At 40.4% G+C, this 16,751-nt stretch overlaps 2 protein-coding genes across 7 annotated transcripts in view; one reads left to right on the plus strand and one right to left on the minus strand.

Moving 5' to 3' along the window:
• The window catches only part of Mef2c (myocyte enhancer factor 2C), a 148,023-nt gene that overhangs the window by 47,162 nt on the left and 84,110 nt on the right, over positions 1-16,751 (minus strand). The window lies entirely within an intron of this gene.
• Positions 291-16,704, plus strand: LOC128113751 (uncharacterized). Of its 2 annotated transcripts, XM_052743662.1 has the most exons (3): positions 291-6,468; positions 11,438-11,980; positions 13,561-16,704. In XM_052743662.1, exon 1 carries the CDS (start codon positions 3,429-3,431, stop codon positions 4,338-4,340), a length of 912 nt encoding a protein of 303 aa, XP_052599622.1. In that variant the 5' UTR covers positions 291-3,428; the 3' UTR covers positions 4,341-6,468; positions 11,438-11,980; positions 13,561-16,704. The 2 variants fall into 2 exon arrangements, with proteins under 2 accessions (XP_052599622.1, XP_052599621.1); XM_052743661.1 differs by having other exon boundaries at positions 11,438-16,704.

Below are 16,751 nucleotides of genomic sequence, written 5' to 3' on the forward strand. Positions count from 1 at the left end.
ACACACACACACACACACACACACACACACACACGCACAATCTCAAAGGAAATTAGGCCACTTGGGCTGACAATGCTCTTCGTAAGAATCATAGACTAGCTGGGCAGTGGTGGTGCACAGCTTTAATCCCAGCACTCGGGAGGCAGAAGCCAGGTGGATCTCTGTGAGTTGGAGGCCAGCCTGGTCTACAGAGCAAGATCCAGAAAAGGCACCAAAACTACACAGAGAAACCCTGTCTCGAAAAAAAAAAAAAAAAAAAAAAGAACCATAGACTAACAAAACCCCCGGTATCATGCATGAGAAACTTCCTTTCATATGGTTGGTCAAGGTAGTCCATTATAGACTATTGATATAGCCCATAGTTGCCTCCCATAGGTTGAAAGTAAACCTCTGTTACTAAAGATACCACACAGTTAGGACAAAGGTTTCGGGTAATTCAAGGTAGATCTAACCTGGAAGCCTGTGGTTTAACTTCTGTGGTTTCAGAAAATACTGTGTGAGCTGTCAACGGAGGAAGCATTAATAGTCCTAGATAGCCGCAATACCCACGACCCATGACAATGATCACCATTCCAAGATACGCATAAAAGTGCAACAAATGGCATTTACGTGCTTGTTGTGGTGATATACTATTTGTAATTTAAGAAACAAAACCTGTCTGAAGATCTGAGGACAGCACCAGCCACAGAGTTAGCTACAGAAGCCAGGCAGTGGTGGCACACACCTTTAATTCCAGCACTTGGGATCACACACCTTCAATCCTGGGACTAGCAAGGTTGAAGCAGGAAGTGATGTGACTGGGCAGAGAAAGGAATATAAGGTGGGAGGAGACAGGAATTCATGCTCTTTCTGGCTCTTTCAGGCTGAGGAGTTGGTGAGGTAAGAGGTGGTGGCTGTGCCTTGCTCTGCTTCTCTGATCTTTCAGCATTCACCCTGATATCTGGCTCCATTTTTTTTTTTTTATTACAAGACCAATTAGGATTCATGCAACAGTTTGTGGTAACCAACAGCTGTCTCTTAAGGTCTATTCAACAGGAGGGAAGTCATTCCTGGTAGTAGAAACCTAGCCAGGTTCCAGGAGCTAGTGGACTAGTGCAGTCATGGACTTGGTAAACAATCTACTAACAAGACTTTGCTAGAGCAGCATAATTTCTTACTTTATACCTACAGGTAAGTATAGCTACCACTCTTCATCAAAGATGCTTCTCTTAATCAAAATGCCAAGTTGTAGGGCTCAGTCCCACTGGATAATTTACAAAACATCTCCATATAAGACTCAGGGAACATTTGAGAAGAGGAGAAGGAAAGATTATAAAAGTCAGAGGTCAAGGATTTGTTATGAGATCGTGACTTCTAGAAATATCAGAAGCTGCACTTGCAAAGTCTCACCAACATGACTGCCTAAACATGAGCCGAACAAGGACAGCAGCATAGACATATCAGAGTGGATGGGTAAATGCCTAGGAGGACGCAACCTTACACTAAGAAGTACAGGCAACTAAAGAACACTGTGAGTGGGAGAAACAGTCTTCTGTGGGGAAGAGCACATCGATTGGTTATCCAATACCAAATGGTCAGCCCTGAAAACATACATACAAGTAACATTATGTAGACTGAGCAAGTTAGTTAGACATGTATATTTATATACATATGTAAGAGGCCACGAATTTGAAAGAGAGCAAGGAGGGGGTTGGAAGGAGAAAAGGAAAGAGGGAAATGATGAATTATAATCTCAAAAATAAAGAAAAACAATAAAAAGCAGCTTATTTTTATAACAATGGAGACCATTGTGGATTTTATTTTTGATTATGTCTATAGGTATATTTCTGGGTCTGGGTCTGGGTGGATACAGAGGAAGTTGGCTCTCCGGGAGCTGAACTTAGAGAGATTAAAGGACCAAACTTTACCTAAAAGATAGTATTAGAAGGACTAGAGAGAGGGCTCAGCAGGCAGGAGTGTGTACTGCTCTTCCATAGAGCCTGGGTTTGGTTCTCAGCACCACATTGGGTGGCTCACAACCACCTTTAACTTCAGATCCTCAGGATCTGATGCCAGTGGCCTCTGCTGGAACCCATACTCAAATGCATGTATCTCCTGTCTCCAAACACATATAATTAAAAAAATAAATAAAATTAAAGCTTAAAAAATATTGGAGTTGAAGGTTTTTTTTCCCCAGTAAATTATTTTTTCAGTAGCACCTAGGAGATCAATTAAAGATTTGAATGGCTTTTAACGTATCAAATATCATCCTATGTTTTCTAATGGTCACAGACTATTTCATGTAAGCATTCAGATATGACAACTCCTAAAATGATTAGGACTGCAGTGCGGATGACCCCAAGGTTCATCTGGCTCTCCTCCTGCCTCCCAGAAGGTGGGGAAGGAGTCACGATGCACATATAAGCAGTGGCAGGGCCACTCCTCCAGCTGGGCTCTAGAAGTAAGCCAAAGTGCAGCTGACATGCTATCATGTCAGCTTTGAACCTCCTGCATCACACAGTCAAAGCAATTTCTCTGCCATCCATGCAGGTACTTCATTGAACACAGTTTCTGTTGCAGCCTTGATCACCCATTATTCACCATTTATGTGCTTGCCTCCTTGGGTGCATTAAAGAGGCTCTTAACAAAGCTGTTCCTGTGTTTTCCTTGGAATTCTGCACACAACAGTCTGACATACTTTAGGTGCTCAATTCAGCAAATGCTCTAGACATGAAAGGGACACACATTTCCTCTTCAGTGTTAAAATTTGCTGAGGTTTCCCAACTGGGCCAAAGCTGTCTGGGCTGTGAGTTGGAAAAAGACTGGGATCTAGACCACTTAATGTACACTTGCCAACTGCTTCTCTGCCTTGGGTGTTGCCTCTGGTGCTCCAGATGTGAACTGGTTTTCTGACTATGTGGTTCAAATGGTTGCATGTTTTCTTGCTACTCTTGGGAGCTTCTTATAGCACAGGGCTGCTTACTTGTCATTCTGTATCCCCAGGATGTAGCATGGGACCTGGAACACGGCAAGGGATTAATAGATGTGTGGAACATAAATGACAGGCTTAAATGGATATATAAACCAAACAGAAGAACAGCCAAGTGTCAGGGGGAAGAAGAACAGCCTCAGTGCAGTGGTTTTTTTTACGGAAATTTCCATGTTTTTACTATTTTATTTACTACTTCATATTATCTTTAAAACTCAGAGTCTTATTACTTTTAAGTAACCATTACAAATTTATAGTTTTAAAGTTAGAAAACAATACAGAACTTTTCATAATTCATAATTTGAAGTTCCTTGTAACTTGGGAGTTTTATCCTTTATCCCACTGCTTAAAAATTAGTGGGTTGATTTAAATGTAAACCTCAGGATAGGTGATGATTCTACAATGATTATGGAAGAAAGTTATGGGTAGGTAATCTCTGTAAGGCAGAAGGAAAGAGAGAATGCAATTCATCATAGGAAAGGGGGAAAGGGAGAGGTATTTTAAGCACAATATAAATTATAGAAAAAGCAAAATGGAAACATTGCAGGAAGAGCATGGGGGAAGGTTTGTGGATATGGGAATGTACACATGCACAATGGGCATGTCTCTACACTCTTGTACACACGCACAATGGGCATGTCTCTACACTCTTGTACACACGCACAATGGGCATGTATCTACACTCTTGTACACATGCACAATGGGCATGTCTCTACACTCTTGTACACATGCACAATGGGCATGTCTCTACACTCTTGTACACATGCACAATGGGCATGTCTCTACACTCTTTACACACACACAATGGGCATGTCTCTACACTCTTGTACACACGCACAATGGGCATGTCTCTACACTCTTGTACACACGCACAATGGGCATGTATCTACACTCTTGTACACACGCACAATGGGCATGTATCTACACTCTTGTACACATGCACAATGGGCATGTCTCTACACTCTTGTACACACGCACAATGGGCATGTCTCTACACTCTTGTACACATGCACAATGGGCATGTCTCTACACTCTTTACACACACACAATGGGCATGTCTCTACACTCTTGTACACACGCACGATGGGCATGTCTCTACACTCTTGTACACACGCACAATGGGCATGTAGCTACACTTTTGTACACATGCACAATGGGCATGTGTCTACATTCTTGTACACATGCACAATGGGCATGTGTCTATACTATTGTACACATGCACGATGGGCATGTCTCTACACTCTTGCACACATGCACAATGGGCATGCTTCTACACTCTGTGGTCTTTGCTTCCCCTGAAGTGTTAGAAGCTGTTCGGCAGTCCTCTACTCTTCTAGGCTCTGGGATTAGTCTGATTGTGGAAGCACCTTAACCTGGGGAAGAATTTGCAAATGTGAGTGATTCCAGAGCCAATACGATGATCCAGACTTGCTTAGGACAGGCCAGCAGCTTAGAGTCCTCAAGCATCCTTACACCTCAACTCTTCTCGAATCCAGACATCATGTGGTTGGTGTAGACCAGCACTGAGCTGGGATGTCTGACATATTTCAGCCATGAAACACTCCCTGACATCCTGAATCCAGGATCGACCTAAAGCTAAATATTAAACAGGAAACATGATATGGACCTAATATGCTCATTAAAGTCAATCAAATTCAAGTGGATCTGAAAAATAGCTGATGTTGATGATTTCTCAAAAAGGGAAGAAAAAAAAAAGCAAGCCAGAATGAATTCAACAACACTGAGAAAGAGACGAAAGGAATAAATTAACAAAGATCAGGAAGCAGGTTTCGCGAGAGCGTGAAACGTGGATGTAACTCCATCTATGAATCTTTTTAGACTGTGGCACTTCCGCTACAAATCTGTTCCAGGGGAAAAGGCTGAATCCAGAGGCACTGGAGCTTTAAAAATAATTCCTCAGAGCGTTGTCTCATGAACCTATTAACAAAAGTTGATGCATATGCTATCTTCAGTAATTGCACTAAGGACGAACTGTGACTTTTTTTCCTTGTAGTTTCTTGTCTAGTCTTTCATTCATAAGCGGGGTCAATGCATGGCATCATTTGAAATGAGAGTGGCCTATAGCCTACACTCTCTTACCTGTCAGTGCAAAGCTGTGGCCAGTCACTGTGTGCCCCACTTTTTTACAGCAGTTAGTAGGATCTCTGTTTATTTCTTTTCTCAGTTTGTTCCTTGATTCTAGCTCACCCCTTATTCTAATCTGATTTCTGAAAAGGTCGCAACTTAGTTCTCTAAGCCAGAAGCCCAGAAAACATTCTCAATTTCATCACCTCCTCCCAACTCTTTCACCTTGCTCTTCTGTCTCATGTTCTCAGTCTGTTTGGTTTCTGACCCCACTTTCCACACAAGCCTCCTTTACATATCTGGCAGGGTTGAATTAAACTGAAATCTAATTGCATCGTTGTTGTCTTTACAAACCCTGTTGACTAGCAACAGCCACATCATACACAAGCTTGTACAGCAAACTCTCCACCTGCTTCTCTAGCCTCAGTTTTTCTCTTCTCTTCCAGAACACTGTGTTTTGACCAAGGGGAAATCTTCCTATAATTTAACCAAGTCTGTAGGAAGTTGCCAAACACTCTTGATTTGTACTGTTCATTCCTGTCTGGGATGTCCTTGCTTACTCTCCCTCTCTGCTTTGAAGACCATAGTCATCTTAGAAGAGCTACTCATAGTGCTTGTGTCTTTCTTGCTCCTGAGATATCTGGGGGCTACTTCTACCTGCAGTTACCACAAGGAAAACAAAAATATTTTTGAAGAACCAAAGTATTGCAACAGGTATCTTTGTACCTTTATTTTAGGATTCCCTAGGAACAAAGTGTTGCCCTTGATATACATTGTTGTTTGGATATCTGGTCTACCACTAGCTTATCAGAAAGACAGAGGATACATAAGTTTTTCTATGAAGCAACAAGATTTCATGCTAGCAATGGATTCACTTGTATCTTAGGAAGTTTGTTAATAAGTCAGAAGGAGACATACAAAATTTTATTTCTGAGGCAATCAGAGACTCCCAAGATATAGAGGCTACATTATTTCCTTGCCAAAAATGCTTCTTCCACTGGTCCCTCTGAAGACTGAAAGAAATTAAGAACTCTAATGGTCTTGACCCTGGCACATTTTCCCTGGCCCAATGGGAAATCCCTCTCTATGCCCTTCATGCAAAACATTGCTTTCATGTCTCCAGTTACAGGCCCAACACGAGCCAGTAACAGACCTCAATCTGAGATATAAATGAATTATTCACCAAGTTCTTTTCCTTTCTTTGAGTTTTTAGCTGGCAGGCATTGAGGAGTCCAAGGCCAGTTCTAGACTCTGAAGACAGGCTTCACTTCTGGCATCTTCAGCCTCTTGAACATTTAGCACTTTATAAAGCAGGCTATTGTCATCCACTGGTCACATTCTCCACTGAAATTTTGTCATTCTGCAGGGATTTGACGGCAAAGGTGGGGAAGGGCCTCTTCTGCACCGCCTCTCCAGTGAGTATAGCCTGGAGACTCTCCAGGTCCTAATTCTGAGCCTGAATATAACATCTCAGGGACTAGTATTAACAACTGTAGGCACAGACTGGCAATGGCACCCCTGCCCTCTTTCCTGACATGTTAGAAAGGAACCAAGGTCTGAGGGACATGGGGTGTCACTGGGACGGTGTAAGGATAGCCGGTCACTCAGGCTCTATGGATACCTGAGGAAGGAAGTCAGCATGTGTGAGAACAAGTCACCATGACAGAGGAAACTCCTTACCTCTGCAGCCTGATTGTGCCCAGCACATGGATGCCATTGCACAAACAGTGTCGCTAGTAAAGAATAATAGGCTCTAAGGCTTCAGGAAGAGTGGGGCTTATTTAAAGTGGGGTTACAATGGGACCTGAAAACACACAGAGAGGGTCATTAGATTTGAATGCAAGATAGTCATTGCTTTTACCCCTAGCAATGGCCACTAGAGAACTCCAGGATCCCCGATCTATTCTCATACAAAATTTAAAATATAAAAAGCAAGAACAGAGTAGGCTGGAGTTAGTGGAGGGCAGGGGATGGAGCTCAATGGTGAAATATTTGACTAACTTCACAGGGGCCCTGGAAAAATAGTTAATATTTTTTTATGTTTCTCTAGAACTGTGTAATTAACATTTATTTCATATCTGTATGCTATCTCTATTATTGTTCTTATCTCATTTTTTTTTTGTTTTTAGATTGTAAGATTAATGCAGACAGCAAATCTCTAGAGGGCTGTCTGTTCTTGGTAATTAGCAGAGTATTTGACAGTAGAATGTTGCAACAGATAGTTAACTCTTCTGGACAGGTGTTCTATAGAAGAAAAGTGCTAATGACAGCCGATGACATGTAGCAAGGAGCCTAAGACAGACTAAGAAGAAGCTAGTGGCTAGAAACCCAGCTTTCTTCCTTTCAGAGGAAGTCATGCTATGTGTCAAAGTCAGGAGACTTAGTCTCTAGCTTTATCATCATCATCACCATCATCATCATCATCATCATCATCATCATCATCATCATCATCACCAGCAGCAGCAGCAGCAGCAGCACCGTCACCATTACCATTATTTTCAATGTAAAAACATCTCCTAGGACTTTGTTAATATAATATTAGTTTTCTCATCTTATTGGCTGATACGCTATCTAACTTTTTGTTTAACAGTGTCCAACTTGTAATGAATCGCTGCTGGTTGGTCAGCCAGGCCAGTTAACTAGATAGGCAGATAGAGCATGCTAGACTCTAGCAGACCTGTCTATGAGCAGGAAACCACAGCTGTATTTCTAAGTGATCAAAAAACCAGAGAAGCTAGTTAGAACTCAGATCTGAGGAAAAGGCTAGGCACGGGTTTAAGTTCAGAGCATTGACTTGGAAGTAGAGACTTACGTTTATCGGGCTGTTGTTAATGGGTGAGTGAACAGAACTCCATCTATCCACACTCATATTAGGGAACAGGGATTTCCTATAGACCAAGCAGGCCTCCGATGAGCAAGCATAAAAGACAGGACGCCTCTTCTTTCTTTCCTGCCATAAGTTTATACTGGCTTCTTCCTCCTATCTTCCCAGTCGCATTATAAACCACAGTATCTGAACTTGCAGGAAACTCAGAGTCAGGCCTACACCCTACAGCTTTATCTCATTACCACAAATCTATTATGTGGATCAAGAATAAGTGCTGGATTTTATATTCAATGGTCTCGAGTAGGTGTCTGGTAGAAGGAAGTGTTACAGGGTTCTACTATTTAATGATCAAGGAACATCAAGTAAATAAAAGGTGCTTAAAAATAAATACACTACAAATCCCTCAGACGGATGCCTAGTCTCAGCCTCCCTCTTAGAGCCTGGGCTGCCCTTGCAAAGCACTTCAGTGCCATCTCAGTCACGTTCTTCATGCTCTCTCTGCAGTCCTACCATGGCTCTTCCAACAGGACTACCACCAAGCTCCTGCCTCAGTTTACGTGCCAAACCCAGCTTCCAGAGGGCACAGCTGCACCTTTTAACTGAGTATTCCTAGTACCTGGGAAAGAACTGGTCCCTTAGACTTTCATGAATTAATGCAGATTTTGAGTTCATTAATCAAAGGGTCACTATTTGCTTTCTTAACAATATAATTATTTCCATCTGGCACTACCTAAATAACTGAACAGTGCTTCTAGAACCAACATCAAAAGCGCCAGTAGCATTTCTGAATTAGGACTCTCAGCTCAACTTTCCACGGGGACTTGCCCTGAGGTTGACTGGATCATTTGTTATTTGGAGGCTCCCAGCTCTTAGATTCATACTCTAGTTCCTGTTATTTTTACAGTATTAACGTAGACAGCCAGTTTTTATTAGCACAGACAATTACAAATTGAGTATAAGGATTAGAATAAATATGATGTAATAATGGAACAAAAGAGTCCGAAAACATTCGATGCATTCATTGTAGAAACTGGGATCTTCACTTGTAGATTAAATACTTCTAAATGGAACACATTTTATAAAAGGTGTTTTACAAAGTCTGATGATATTACTAACACATCCTGAGCAAGACCTATATAGACTAATGACTGCTATTAATTAACAAGTTTAAATTTTTCTAACTTCATATTTTCAAATTAAATTAATTAATAATTAAAAATAAAATTCATTTCAATTTATTTTCTATAGGCAAAGATAGTTTCAACACACACACACACACACCCATTACTCCAAAGTCACAGTTCATAAAATTACATTTCCATGATTTCATATTTTACACAGACAGTAAGACAAGGTTTCCATTCAGTTACTTTCATCTTAAAAGGATGCTACAAAAGTTCGGAAGAGCATTGAAAAGTTTATTGGAGAAAGGTGTAGAGAGACAACACTGAAGAAAAGGAATAACAACCATGGAGATTCCAGAGAAGATGATGATGGATACACATGTAGTAGACAGATACTGGGGTTGACATGGAGAGTCCAGAGAAGATGATAATGGACACATACGTAGTAGACAGATACTGGGGTTGACATGGAGATTCCAGAGAAGACGATGATAGATACATACGTAGTAGACAGATACTGGGGTTGACATGGAGATTCCAGAGAAGATGATGATAGATACATATGTAGTAGACAGATACTGGGGTTGACATGGAGATTACAGAGAAGATGATGATGGATACATACGTAGTAGACAGATACTGGGGTTGACATGGAGATTCCAGAGAAGATGATGATCAATACACAAGTAGTAGACAGATACTGGGGTTGAGAAAAGGAAGGAACAAAGGACAGTGTTGAGGGGGGCAGTGTTTTGAAAGACAGGAAAGGACGATATAAGTGACCCACGAAGTGCTACTTGGTCTGTCAGCTGGCTTCTTACGGTGCCAGCCTTGTACTTTAAGATCTAACACAAGGCTCTATCCCTAGTCATCCTCAGATCTGTTCATCCTGACCTTCACTAGCACCCGGTGTCTAACTCAGAGCAAGCAAGTGGAGCTGTAAGCTCCGTGGAACACTCTATCCTCTGGTCCTAAATGGCTTCTCGGAGGAGTTTCTGGGAATTCGGTTTCTCATCCCTCAACCAAGTCATCTGCAGGCTTTGGTTGTCTGTTTTAGTCACAGTGCCTTCTGTAATCTTAGGCATTACCTATGGAAATGCTCTGCAACCAGACTTTCAAGTTTCACATTTCAATTTTCATAACTTAGGGAATTTTAGTAATTTTTGTTAGTTTATTGGTGAATCTAGAAATTTTCATTTGCACAATTATTTCTTCCACATACTTTACCAGGTAATTATAAAAATATTTCTACTTCTGTGACGTAAAAAGGAAATTAAGCCAGTCTTCCTTCACTATCAAAATATTAATTTTCTTAATATTTTAGTTAAATACCATCAATAAAACCTACGATTTACACCTATCTGTGTCAAGAGATGAGCCGGAACCTTGTGTTTTTTTGTTTTTTTTTTTAAATCTACACAATCACACATCTACTATGATTGCCATGCCATGGATTCCAATAAATAGGTGCAATGTGGTTTAGGAACTCCACCAAATTCTGAGTTAGTTAGCATGGAACCAAGCTTATGAACTACATATGAGCTGCAGTGTTTACTCCCCAGGATTTAGTACTTATTTGATTTAGAACGCTGTTGTTTCATAAGCTTGTCCTGTAATAAAGACTGTCTAGGGGCTGGGAATGTAGCTCAATGCTAGAGTGTATCTCTAAGATGTGCAAGGACCTGGGTTGAATCCTTTCACCAAACACACAAAAGATGTGAAAACTATGTCTGTATAACTTTTGACCAATTTTCCTGATAATTTTTTCCACAAAGGGAAATATCCATAATAAAATTTATTTGCTGACAAGTAGGATATTTCCTGTAGATACTACAATAGCCACAGGATACAGGACAACCCTGTCTACAGCATCTCTGTAGCACTGGTCTTATTAAAATGAAGTGTAAATGAAGGAAAAGAAAGACTGTTGCATTTCTCTTGGCTCCTAAGGCTGAGAGGGCATCTGTTCTAAGACACATAGGCACAACTTCTGGGTACATCTAAATGCTGGGCTGCTGTGATGATTACGACACTCCCAGGAAGAACCCCAAGTCTCAGTTACTAAGAAAAACAGGTTTGAATGATTTATTTTAGGAGAACGTATACTTTTCTCATTGAACTAACTGCTCGGTTCTCTGCTTCAGTTTGCCTGGACAGGTGAGGGATGGCAAGGCAAGTGATTTTACATTTGCTCCTTTCCTGGCCTTGAGAGGATTGCTAGGAAAAAGAGAAAACTGTCCACTTTCATGAACAAACAATTGATCTCTGTGCAGTGCTGGTGGTTTTGGAGAAATCTTGCATACATCCTAACAATTCCTTTCCTGGTCACACTGACATAAGCTGTTCCTTTTTCTCATTCCCACACAGATGATACTGTTTTACTCTATGTAAATGTAGGGATTGAGTGTAAAACTTCTCAATTCTCTTTAACAGTTAAGAGGAAGACAGAAGAAGAAAATACACTCTTAAGTGAAAATGTCCCGAAGTTGCAAGGAAAAGGGGAAAATTACAGAAGAGCTTCACGAACCACAGACTTGGGCTTTCTCATCTTGTCAGAAAATCTGCACTGTTGGTAAAGCCTGGGGACCTGACTCAGCAGAGAAATGCCACCCACAGTCACCGACTGTCTCCACAGTTGTGAACTCCCCTGTTTTCTCTGGAGGCTTCCCACAGCACAGCAATACTCAAGTCTCTCAGATGGGAAACCGGATTTTGTGAAAACTGAAATGAAACCGTGCTTTATAATATTTAAAGGACTTTTATAGTGACCATGCTTGGAGTTCTGCATGGGTAGAATGTCAGTTTTCTGTTGGATAAATAAAATTAACCGCTTGACAGTTTCAAAATGCCTCAGCTTGCCAGCCCCGTTGCTTTGAATAGTATCTCGCTTCTTTTTAAAGATCACTGCTGAAAGATGAGGGGAAATGGCACCATTAAAAGAGGAAGTACCACAGGTTCAAAGCCTGTTTCCATGAGGTAATGTACATTATTGACTAATCATCAAAGAGATCCTGTCTATACTGAAATGGAGCATGAGGCTAAGGCAGGTGGCTGGGGGGTCAGAAACCTCTTTCCAGCCTTCTTGCATCACTTCATTGCTGAAGCCAAAGGGTTAGATAAAGATCAATGGAAGTTTGCTGATCTGACACAAGAACTTTTGCTTACTGGAATGGAAGCTACAGAACTGAGTTCATCTGCATGGAGCTGCAGGTCTCATCCATTTGCAAAAGCAGCATCTCTCTCTCTCTCTCTCTCTCTCTCTCTCTCTCTCTCTCTCTCTCTCTCTCTGTGTGTGTGTGTGTGTGTGTGTGTGTAGGTGCACATGTGTGGATCCTGCAGGAAGTTAAAACTTAATAATCTTCTGAATTATTTCTGTGTAGACATATTTCCTCTGCCTCTAGAGTGCTGGGATTAAAGGCGTGTGCCACCACCGCCTGGCATATTTCCATATAGCTATTATTGCCTTTTTTTCCCTCTAAAAGGAAATAGTTCAATTTAGTAATTAGAACCCCAGGAAAGTCAGGTTGTTTCATGTTAGGTTGTTTGCAAACTGAATGGGGGATTCTAATGACACACAGATTTCTTCCCCTAATCAGAACCTACCAATTTATTATCATACAATTTACTACTATTTTCTCTAATATAAGTAGAATTTCTCCTATTTGCAAGAACTTGACTATGGAACCGTTTCCCTGGGCTTCGATCACTTGGTTTCTGATGGCTGGACAACTGGTGCTTGGATCTGGGAGCCAGTGGTCAAGTGTAGACTTCAGAACTACTTGTTTGCTGCACCTACAATCAGAGAAAGGCCCTTTCCCCATCACAGGTCAGCTATGCTGTCCTTACAGTTCGAAATAGGTGTGGTTCCGGACTAACATCAGTGATTTAGAAATGCTATTTTTCCCCAGTGGCAATATACATTGTGGGTGTGTGACTGGAATATTTAAAACACCTGCTGTCCTGGAACTGAGCCAAATGTATAATACATTAGCACATGCTTGGGTCACTTCCAACAGCATGTATCATACTGCCATCAAAATACTGAGGGAGCTGGCATAGAGATACTTAAAAGTTTCACTAGAAGCAATTTAGGATACACATGTATTTTTATCATTAACAGGCTCACCATACTAAGCACCACAGACTAGTTCGGATTTGAATGAAGTCAATTGTTTTTGAATCAGAACGGAATCGGCAGCATCGGAGGGTTACTCTCTGTGCCAGCTTTGCCAATTACTCTCATAGTCCTTTAAAGCCCAGTCAGTCTTTTTGCCTCCCACCTCCTCTCTCACACCACGCTCCTGTCTGATTGTCCTCTTCTTTGGGTGCACGTAATTCAAAAGGCAAACCAGGGGTTGGGTTGCAACTCTAACCAAGTTTGCTAACAGAAATTGGTCTAGGTATTCTGTTTGATGGATTTCTCCTTTTCAACATTATTTTGATGTTCTTTAATAGAATTAGTTTTTTTTTGTATGTATCATCCTAGTTTTAAAAGTCAGTATACTGTCTGTCTGAAGAATTTCATTAAATAACATTTATCCATCTATTATGTACAGCACTTCTCAAAATGATTTCATTTCCTGTGCTGAGGATTCAACTCAGGTCCTTGAACACAGTAAGGTAGGTAGGCTACCACTGAACTACATCAATAGCCCACAAAATGACATTTTAAAGATATAAAAACAAAATAAATACTGTAGATTTCAGTGCTTAGAAGGTGTGTATGTGTGTGTGTGTGTGCGCGCACACGAGACAGAGAGAGAAAGAGTGAGTGAGAGAGAGAGAAAGAGTGAGTGTGTGTGTGTGTGTGTGTGTGAGAGAGAGAGAGAGAGAGAGAGAGAGAGAGAGGTTTTAAAAATTGCCTAAGAAGGAGCAGCAAGAAAAGAGATGGTGTGGCATGTCTGAAGATTATGCACCCTACACGTGCTAATGGCGAAGTGCATTCCTTGTTAGTCTACACAGAAAGACCAAACATGAAGTTACAACTTAGAAAGCAGAATTTCAGTGGAGATTTTGAAGCATGCCCAAGGTCACAGTTAATGCAAGTATAGAAACATGGTTTATGTGACTTGCCATTTTGTATCTGCCTCTTGTCTCACACTAGCCAGTGTGGTGGTGAGAAAGCTGGACTTTCAGCCTTCAGACTTCCCATAGCACAGAAAGCTTAAGGGATTTCAGTTTTTGACAGTATGTATGGAATCCTGATCTGTTTGTGTAGTCATTAAAATTGCACATCTTTCCCTAGGAGATTCCAAGTTCTTCAATTTAATGGACAGATGCTTAAAGAGCTTCAAGTATGTGACCTGTCGTCTCTATGATTTTTCTGCATCCTATATATGACAAATGGACCTCAGAGAAATGCACGTGTATATTATCAATGTGAACTGAAGTCATGCATTAAAAAGTGTCTTCTGTACAATCACAGATATTTACAGGGTGGCTGAAACAGCTTGCAATATAGGCACACAGGAAAAGGTTTTAGATTTTCTAACATGCATGCACATATATTATTTACACATATTAAAATAATTTAGCACTTTTTTTTCATTCTACTGCTTCTATTTTGAGGTAGTTAACTTTAGTCACCCCTTCCCTAAGTTTCCTTTATGCTATTCTCTTGCTCTAGTCCACAGTATCTTTTTCAGACCTATTTTCATCCCATGTAACTGCACACTAAGCACTCAACGCTCCTTGCATCTGACTCCTTCCCCTCAGCTATCTTACAATCATTTTCGTGTCTCTTTCTGTATGGGAGCACTCTATTCACAGCATGCTAATGCTTCTCATGCCTTCTCCCCTTCTCATGACGCATCGGAGCACTCTGCTTTTGAGAAGTCTTCCTTACAACCTCTTCATCAACTCACACCCCCTTTCTACATTGGACTCTTTTTGAACCTACAATTAAAATCATGATATTCTGCGGTTTGAATATTCTGCTTCCTACTAGGTAGTAGTTTATCACATGTATCATCGTCATTACTGTCATCTCCATTAGAAGTTTTACTATGAGCCAGACACCTGCTCCAAGCATGCAAAAATGTTCATACTTTGAATTGTCACATACTTTGAATTATTATTAATCCCATTTGCGAACGATGATTTAGGGACATAGAACCTAAACAGTCTTCTCAGGGACATACAATTATTCACGGAGCTGAGAGAAGCTAAGAACTCAGGCTAGATTCAGAATGGGAGTTCTCTGACTCACGCTGTGCTGCCCCCATGAAATATCCCACAATTCTTCCTGTTTTGTTTTGTACCGTTGATTCCAGTGTGCACTTTCTACATTAGCTCGATGGTTTTGTGCAGTTACAGACCATGTTGCTCAAACTTCTCTCTCTTGCCTAGTACTGCTGATTTCTGTGCTTACTCAGAATCTAATAATTATTGCTTGAATTAAAAAAAACTACAGTCAAAGGTGAAAATTTAAACATGCACACCAAAAGATAATTTTTAGAATTTTATAGCAAAATATAATTAATATCCTGAGTGCATTAATAATCCACAAAATAAATCCAATTTAATTGATTATCCCTGATCAAAATGGCCATATTGCTTTACTCCTGTTAACGGTGCTCTATTGTCATTATAAGCATCTGCACACACAAAAAAGAGGATTTTTTTCTCGTTCAAACCAACCTGCTTGTTTTATTTTGACTTCTGTTATAGATAAATAGTCCTGAAGTTGTTTCAGGTCCCTACAGATTAGGAGGTAGTCAAATCGATAACAACTACATAATACATAAAGGATGGATGCAAATTTTATTGCAAAGAAATTAATAATTAATTCATATCTGTTTACTGTAACAAAATTTTGTTGTCAGCTCTTTCTGGCTTCACAATGCTTGAGTCAAGATTGATAAATTATATATGAAAATATGACTGTTTAAGGGCAAAATGCCGCTAACATAATTATATTTTGTGATGTTTACGAATGTCACAGAAGCTATTGTACACAGAAACTCAGGCACTGTTCCTTCTGCACTCTAGCATAGTGAATGTAGTTAATATTATAGTATCTAGCAATATTGAATTTTTTATGTCAACAATTAAAAAGACAATATTTTCCACATTGCAAAGACTTTGTTGAATAGTAAAAAAAATGATGAATATTTTAATGTCAAAGATAATCATTGCCAAAGTTTTTTTTTATCCTACATAGCACAAATAACGGAACAATGATAATTTTGTTTTAAAGTATATATGTAAAAGGCTTTGTCCCTAGGATACTGCTCTGAGTGGCTCACTATCTAGGTTGAAAATGGTTATGCAGGATTGCATGTCCTATTTTTCCATGCCTGCAGTAAAGATACAATATGGGAATTCAGCTTGGTAATTACTAATACACCACACAGACACAATTACACCCTGTATGCTGCATAAAGGATTCACTTGTGGTCTGCATCCATTACAAAGAGCGGTAGGGGGCCAACATGCAAAACGACAGAACGCTTTACAAGACGGAAGGAGACCAGAGGAGTCCATGTGCACAGATACAAGGACCTTGATTCTTCTAGCAATGATTTAAGCCTCTTTCCATCAATTAGCGTCCTTTGTCTCAGGAGCCTTAGCAGCATTACAGGAACTGAAAATAACAATGCTCAGACCCATACAACCCTTGACCTGTGCTGACATTTCCACACCCTGTTGCTATGTTTGACCTGGTTATTCAGATTACTTAACCAAAGGAAAATGGCGTGTATGTGTGTATGTGTGTGTATGGGGGGGGGGGGGTGAGAGGGGGTGG

The sequence above is a fragment of the Peromyscus californicus genome, unplaced genomic scaffold (assembly GCF_007827085.1).
Source record: "Peromyscus californicus insignis strain IS unplaced genomic scaffold, ASM782708v3 Scaffold_18__1_contigs__length_77618521, whole genome shotgun sequence".
Taxonomy (NCBI): domain Eukaryota; kingdom Metazoa; phylum Chordata; class Mammalia; order Rodentia; family Cricetidae; genus Peromyscus; species Peromyscus californicus.